The following is a 7,500-nucleotide window of genomic DNA, read 5'->3' as shown; positions in this document are numbered from 1 at the left end:
AGTCCTGTTTACTTGTAAAAACCAAAACATAATAATAATAATAATAATAATAATAATAATAATAATAATAATAAATACAGACCAAAACACTGGAGTTTACTCAAAACAGACCACTGTACAAACTACGCTTTTATTAAATGAGAGACAAGGCCTACAAAATTCGCCAACAATTATACGCACTTTATCCAATAAAGTAATCATGATGGGGGAAAACATACTTAAAAATCATTAAGAATGTTTTCTATATCAAATATCACTAAGCTTGATTTTTTTTTTTTTTTTTTTAATGAAGGCATTGGAACGGGATTGGACATTCCCGTTTATTTGTGGAAGGATTCGTGTCCTTGCAAGGAAGCGACCAGTAGGGAAGGTCCTCACTTGCAATTTTGCACAAAGAGAGGGCAGTGAGGTGCTGGAGCAGGTACCAGTATATGCTGACCGTATGCTTATAGGTGCTGTGAAGACCAGAGCACAGGCAAAGAGAGAGAAATTTAACTCCCACTTCCCTCTCCATAAAAGATCAGGTGTTAGGGATAATTATTGTCAAGCTGGGAAGCAAGGCTTATCACAGGGCCGAAACACATCTGACCTCTGTTATATCAAAATTAATTTTCAAACTTTTATCTTACTTTTTCTTTTCTTTTTTTTTTCTTTTTTTTTTTTAGCGGGATGAATTGGTCACTGTATTCGAGGTAATAACGCTGTTAATGTTATTTTGATGTCTGGATTATTGTTGTTGTTATTGTTGTTGTAATAGTTAAACAACAACCATCCCCCATGCAACTGATCAATATCAAGTCAATCATCTAAATGATTGAAAAATAAACACGTGCACACGCACTCAGTCTCTCTCTCTCTCTCTCTCTCTCTCTCTCTCTCTCTCTATATATATATATATATATATATATATATATATATATATATTTTTTCAGAATGCAAAGAAATGAATAAAAACCAAAAAGAAAACAACTGATTTAATGAAAGCCTCCTTTTTTTTACTGAATTTTTCATTTGTCTTATTTTCATTTTAGATAGATAGATAGATAGACAGATAGATAGATAGATAGATAGATAGATAGATAGATAGATAGATATAAAATATATATATTTTTTGATTGATTAATTAATTACACAGATTATTTACAGAGTTACAATTTGTTTAATCTAAAATCGATTACACAGTGTTTACATACAGAGAGTGTGTATCGCCTTTTCTCTCTCTCTCTCTCTCTCTCTCTCTCTCTCTCTCTTTCTTTTTTTTCTTTTTTTTTTTTTTCAAAAATTGAAAACCGTTGGAACCGTTCCCACCCCCCTATATTTAATCCTAACACAGCCCAGATGATAGTGATCAGAAGCTGAAGAACAGTCCGAGGCAAACAGCCCCACTGAGAAGAACCACCACCACCACCAGCCCAGTTCCCTGACGAAAGACGACTGCTGAGTTTCCTCCAATGCTCCCGTTGGGAGGATTCGACGTGCTGCTGCTGCTGCTGCTGCAAGACACGTCATGGTAGTGGATCATGCTGACGCGGGCTGTCTTCTGTGACGTCACTTTTTCCCGTAGTGCCGACGTCACTTCCCGTGATGGCGTCACTTCCTGTCCTGCCGCACTCCCACTCCCCGCGGAGAGAGACTCTCTGACACCTTGGGATGCTGGTCTGGAAGTTGGTTGTGGGTCCGGTGTCTTCTTTTTGTCCAGAAAAAATAAACAAATAAATAAATAAATGATTGAATGAATGAATAAATAAATAAGTAAATGAGTAAGACAAATAGATAAATAAATGAATAAACAAACCAGAGAGAGATAGTGTTCTTGGCGCGCAAACGCGCGCGCACACACACACACACACACACACACACACACACACACACACACACACACACACACACACACACACACACACACACACACACACACACACACACACACACACACACACACACACACGTTAAGGCATCTCCCCCAGCAAGAAATCTTGACAGAAGAAGAAGAAGACGAAGAAGAAAGACGATAAGCCTAAGATTCTTGTAAATTTCGAATGACAACAACAGTCACTGGTGCCTTGTTCAGGTTATTTTTCTTCTGCAGCACGGACTTGGTGCACTGGGGGAAAAAAACAAAAACTAACCCATAGCAAGAGCTGTCCACTGGTCAAAATTCAGAAGAAGAAACCCACTCTAATAGGTAGCACTTATAGCCTTGCTGGAGCACTAGGTTTTGCTGCTGCTGTCAGGCAAGTGCGGTGCAGAGTGTATGGGTATGTCCTAACGCAGTGACGCCTCCTTGATGAAACTGAAGCTGAAAGCTGAAAATGAACTTTCGTTGTTGTTTTGTTTGGGGTTTTTTTCTGGACCCACCTTCTGGTTGGTGTTTTCCTCAGAGGACGAGGTTTGTTCCTCGGGTGTTTCGGTCTCTGGCTGGTTTGGGGTTCTCCCAGGGTTCTTCCTTTTAGACTGTTGTCCGTGAGTCCTCTGTCTGTCATCACGTTCCAATCCTCCTCCCTTCCCACGGTGAACGTTCGTTACGTCTTTATAGCGGTCATCTGTGTAATGGTTCATGATTCATTCATCATCAATATAGCACCCCATTACGTGGAATTTTGTTACGTCTTTATAGCGGTCATCTGTGTAATGGTTCGTGATCATTCATCATTAATATAGCACCCCATTACGTGGAATTTTGTTACGTCTGTATAGCGGTCATCTGTGTAATGGTTCATGATTCATTCATCATTAATATAGCACCCCCATTACGTGGAATTTTGTTACGTCTTTATAGCGGTCATCTGTATAATGGTTCATGATTCATTCATCATTAATATAGCACCCCATTACGTGAACTTTCGTTACGTCTTTATAGCGGTCATCTCTGTAATGATTCGTGGTAATTCATCATCAGTATAGCACTATATCACATGAACGTTCGTTACGTCTTTATAGCGGTCATCTGTTTAATGGTTCATGATAATTCATCATCAATACAGCACTACATGAAATGAACGTTCGTATTTATAGCGGTCATCTGTGTAATGATTCGTGGTAATTCATCACCAGTATAGCACTATATCACATGAACGTTCGTTACGTCTTTATAGCGGTCATCTCTGTAATGATTCATGATCATTCATCATAATATAGCACTACATTTCGTGAACGTTCGTTACGTCTTTATAGCGGTCATCTCTGTAATGATTCATGTTCATTCATCATCAGTATAGCACTACATTACATGAACGTTCGTATTTATAGCGGTCATCTGTGTAATGGTTCATGATAATTCATCATCAATACAGCACTACATTTCGTGAACGTTCGTTACGTATTTATAGCGGTCATCTGTGTAATGATTCATGGTAATTCATCATCAGTATAGCACTATATCACATGAACGTTCGTTACGTCGTTTTAGCGGTTATCTCTGTAATGATTCATGATCATTCATCATCAGTATAGCACTACATTACATGAACGTTCGTATTTATAGCGGTCATCTGTGTAATGGTTCATGATAATTCATCATCAATACAGCACTACATGAAATGAACGTTCGTATTTATAGCGGTCATCTGTGTAATGATTGATGATCATTCATCATTAATATAGCACTATATCACATGAACGTTCGTTACGTCTTTATAGCGGTCATCTGTGTAATGGTTCATGATCATTCATCATTAATATAGCACTACATTACGTGAACGTTCGTTACGTCTTTATAGCGGTCATCTGTGTAATGATTCGTGGTAATTCATCATCAGTATAGCACTATATCACATGAACGTTCGTTACGTCTTTATAGCGGTCTGTGTAATAATTCATGATCATTCAGCATTATTAAGCACGTAAAAACAATTAGGGAAGAGAATGCTGCCTACAAAGTCACAACCTCCAGCCTAACGATGGAATTTGAAGCTGTGACACATGCCCTCCAGTGGCTATCGTCTATCCATATGCCCGGAAACCAACATGCCATGATTCTAATCGACTCAATGAACCTCATACAGAAAACTGAAAATGGAATGGGAAGCCCAGAGTGGCATGAGGCAATGCGTAACTTTCAGATTAAAAAAACTTACATGGTCATACTGCCCGGGACATGCAGGTGTTAAGGGAAATGAGCGAGCTGACAGACTTGCTGGTAATGCAACAACAACGAGCGGCCTACATCTAGGAAAATCGGAAATTCTCAGAAAAGTCAAAGAATATCAAAAAGAACAGGTACAAGGCCATCACACCATCGATCGCCTCAAAGAGATAAAGCCAGAGAGAGGGAGTGGCCGTAAGTCTAGCATGAAAGGTAGAGCACGATGCTTTGCAAATCAAACAAATATCGGCATAATTTCCAAACCAACATTGCGCAAATTTCTTCAAAACGGAACAGAGTCTCTGTGGGCTTTTCCAAATACAATAGACTGAGCAACACATTAGACGCCACGTTCTTGGCATCAGAGATCTTTTCCCATCCCTCTTGCGGCCAATCAGTGGCAGCCTCTGTGCGTGTGTGTATGTGTGTGTTTGTGTGTATGTGTGGGTCTATGTGTTTGTATGCGTTTGTGCATGCGCGAGGGTGTAAGTGTACACAAGTGTCAGGAGAGTTATGTGCACGTGCGTATGTGTGTGGGGGGACGGGGGGGGGGCAGGGTGGTAGAGGATGAGGTATGTGTGTGTATGCATGCCTACACTGTGGAAGCAACGGCATATTGGAACGTGCGGGTGTGCATATGTACCTCTTTGTATATATGCGTGGGGGGATGGGGGTGGGGGATATGGGCGTATGTGTGTGTGCTTGTACAAGTAAGTGTGCCTCTGTATGAGTGTGTGTGTGTGTGTGTGTGTGTGTGTGTGTGTGTGTGTGTGTGTGTGTGTGTGTGTGTGCCGTGGAAGCTGCGATACGTAGCCTAGAAACGAGTGTGTGGAGGGGGGTAGAGGAGGTGCAGGTTAATGTGTGTGTGTGTGTGTGTGTGTGTGTGTGTGTGTGTGTGTGTGTGTGTGTGTGTGTGTGTTGGGGCTCATGTACGTTTATGTGTATTTGACTGTGAAACTGCATGTTTGGTGCATATCTGTTATGCATATGTGTGTGTATGTTTGAATGTGTGTCTGCTTTTTTTAAAATTTATTTTATTTATTTGTCTATCTATTTATTTATTTTATTTTCATTATTATTTTTTTAAATTATATTATTATTATTCATTTAGTTAGTTATTTAGTTAGTTATTTAGGGGTTTTTTTTTTGTTTTTGGTGGGGTTTTTTTTCTTTTTTTCTTTCTTTTTTTCTCAAGGCCTGACAAAGCGCGTTGGGTTACGCTGCTGGTCAAGCATCTGCTTGGCAGATGTGGTGTAGCGTATATGGATTTGTCCGAACGCAGTGACGCCTCCTTGAGCTACTGAAACTGAAACTGAAACTCATCATTAATATAGCACTATATCACATGAACGTTCGTATTTATAGCTGTCATCTGTGTAATGGTTCATGATAATTCATCATCGGTATAGCACTATATTACATGAACGTTCGTTACGTCTTTATAGCGGTCATCTGTGTAATGATTCATAATTCATCATCAATATAGAACTATATTACATTAACGTTCATATTTATAGCGGTCATCTGTGTAATGATCCATGATAATTCATCATCAATATAGCACTATATTACAGGCTGAAGCAAACTATGAGCGGTTTGCAAGTCCAGTACTTAAAAAAAAAAATCAAAGAATCGAATAAGCACGTAAAATGAAACATATGCATTTAAAAGAATCGTAAAAGTCATGAAAAACGCAGTCATTAATTCTGTAAAAGGAAAAATTGTTTACAATACTAACAATACAATAGATACCTTTAATGCAACGACCATTGCACTCCATCACTCGTGCACACACACAAAAAAGAACCCAGCTAACTAAGCAACAAAGACAAGGGCAGACACAGTTGATATGCGTTTAAATAGAAACAAACAGAAGCACATACATGATTCACACACAAGGGATTTAGAAAATGATTGAAACGAAATTGTTTACATATAGACATAGATATAGATAGATAGATATAGATAGATAGATAGATAAAGATATATATAAATATAGATAGAGATAGAGATATATAGACATATATATAGAGATAGAGATATATAGATAGATAGATAGATAGATGTATATATATAGGATGCAAAGGGTGAACGAGGTAAATTCGGCAACATTTCAAACATACGAACCACTACTTACCTTGAGCAAGTAAAAATTACAAAACGCGAAGGGTACAGTACAGGAGGAAAGAGGAAAGACATGTATACATATATGCAAAAATTGAAATTAAGTTTTAGAAAAAAAAAAATATATCATAGGATGCAAAGTATAAACGGAGGTCAACTTCGGCACTGTTTCAACCATTCTAATCACAACCTTCCTTGGGAAAGCAAGAATTACAAAATGCATATGGCGGCAAAAGGGTTTGAAAAATCTTTTAAAAATATAATCATAATTTTATAAAAAAAACGGGCATTCTTTCAACCATACGAGCTTCTACCTTTGTTGGGCAAGTAAGAATTACAAAATGCATATGGTGGCAAAAGGGGTTAGAAAATCTTTAAAGAATATAATCTTCTTTTTTTTCTTTTTTTTTTAAACCGGCATTCTTTCAACATACCTTTCTTGGGCAAGTAAGAATTACAAAGTATGGCGGCAAGAGGGGTTAAAAAATTAATAGAGTAAAATAAACAACAACAACAACAACAACAAAAACGGAAATCTTTCAACCATATGAAGGTCTACCTTTCTTGGGCAAGTAAGAATTACAAAATGCATAAGGCAGAAGGGTTTGTTTGGTTTTTTTAAAATTAAAGATAAAAAATACAAAAACAGAACGCCGGCAATCTTTTAACCACACGAGCCTCTACCTTTCTTGGGCAAGTAAGAATTACAAAATGCATATGGCGGCAAAAGGGGTTGAAAATATTATTTATTAAAATTTTAAAAAATATTTAAAAAAAAACCGGCAATCCTTCAACCATACGAGCCTCACCACCTTTCTTGGGCAGGTCCTCCGCTAGGCTCGTGGAACCCAAGGAACCTTTCCTCCCTCGTCGTTCCCCAGGACGGCCGCTGAGGCTGAGATCCCCGTGAGGCACACCTTTGGGGATGTCGGGTGGAGGGGTGTGGGCGTGGCAGGGCCTGGGGATGAAGGAGAGCAGGAAGTTGGCGTGCAGGTCTCCCAGGCGGCGCCCACAGGCCTCGGCAATGGCCGCTCGCTGGCACTCCACCAGCACGCTGAAGTACCTGGAAGATGAATAATGATAATAATAATAATAATAATAATAATGGTAATATGCAGGCTTATATAGCGCGGTACCCCCATCTCAAAAGAGGCTCACCGCGCTTTACAATAAGATATCCAAATTTAAGACTAGGCGACATAAAAATATGTACAAAAAATGATTTTTTTTTTTTTAAATATTGATAATGAAATAAAGAAATGAGAAAAATGAAAATAATAATGAAATAAATA

At 38.6% G+C, this 7,500-nt stretch overlaps 1 protein-coding gene across 3 annotated transcripts in view; it reads right to left on the bottom strand.

The window, feature by feature from the left end:
- Window positions 1–1,249: 1,249 nt before the first annotated feature.
- LOC143285041 (uncharacterized) overlaps window positions 1,250–7,500 on the bottom strand; it is a 16,759-nt gene continuing 10,508 nt past the window's right edge. Inside the window, exons 5-7 of one of the 3 annotated variants that reach the window (XM_076592225.1) lie at window positions 7,018–7,271; window positions 2,359–2,543; window positions 1,250–1,687 (exon numbers count right to left, since the gene is read on the bottom strand). In XM_076592225.1, the coding sequence (XP_076448340.1) occupies window positions 1,349–1,687; window positions 2,359–2,543; window positions 7,018–7,271 (778 nt within the window). In that variant the 3' untranslated portion in view covers window positions 1,250–1,348. The remainder of the gene's footprint in view (window positions 1,688–2,358; window positions 2,544–7,017; window positions 7,272–7,500) is intronic. The other 2 variants (XM_076592227.1, XM_076592226.1) reach the window with 2 other exon arrangements.

Source organism: Babylonia areolata, chromosome 8, assembly GCF_041734735.1.
Source record: "Babylonia areolata isolate BAREFJ2019XMU chromosome 8, ASM4173473v1, whole genome shotgun sequence".
NCBI classification, from domain to species: Eukaryota; Metazoa; Mollusca; class Gastropoda; order Neogastropoda; family Buccinidae; genus Babylonia; species Babylonia areolata.
Note: the sequence above shows the minus strand (reverse complement) of the source record. Positions and strands in the feature narration are given on the sequence as shown.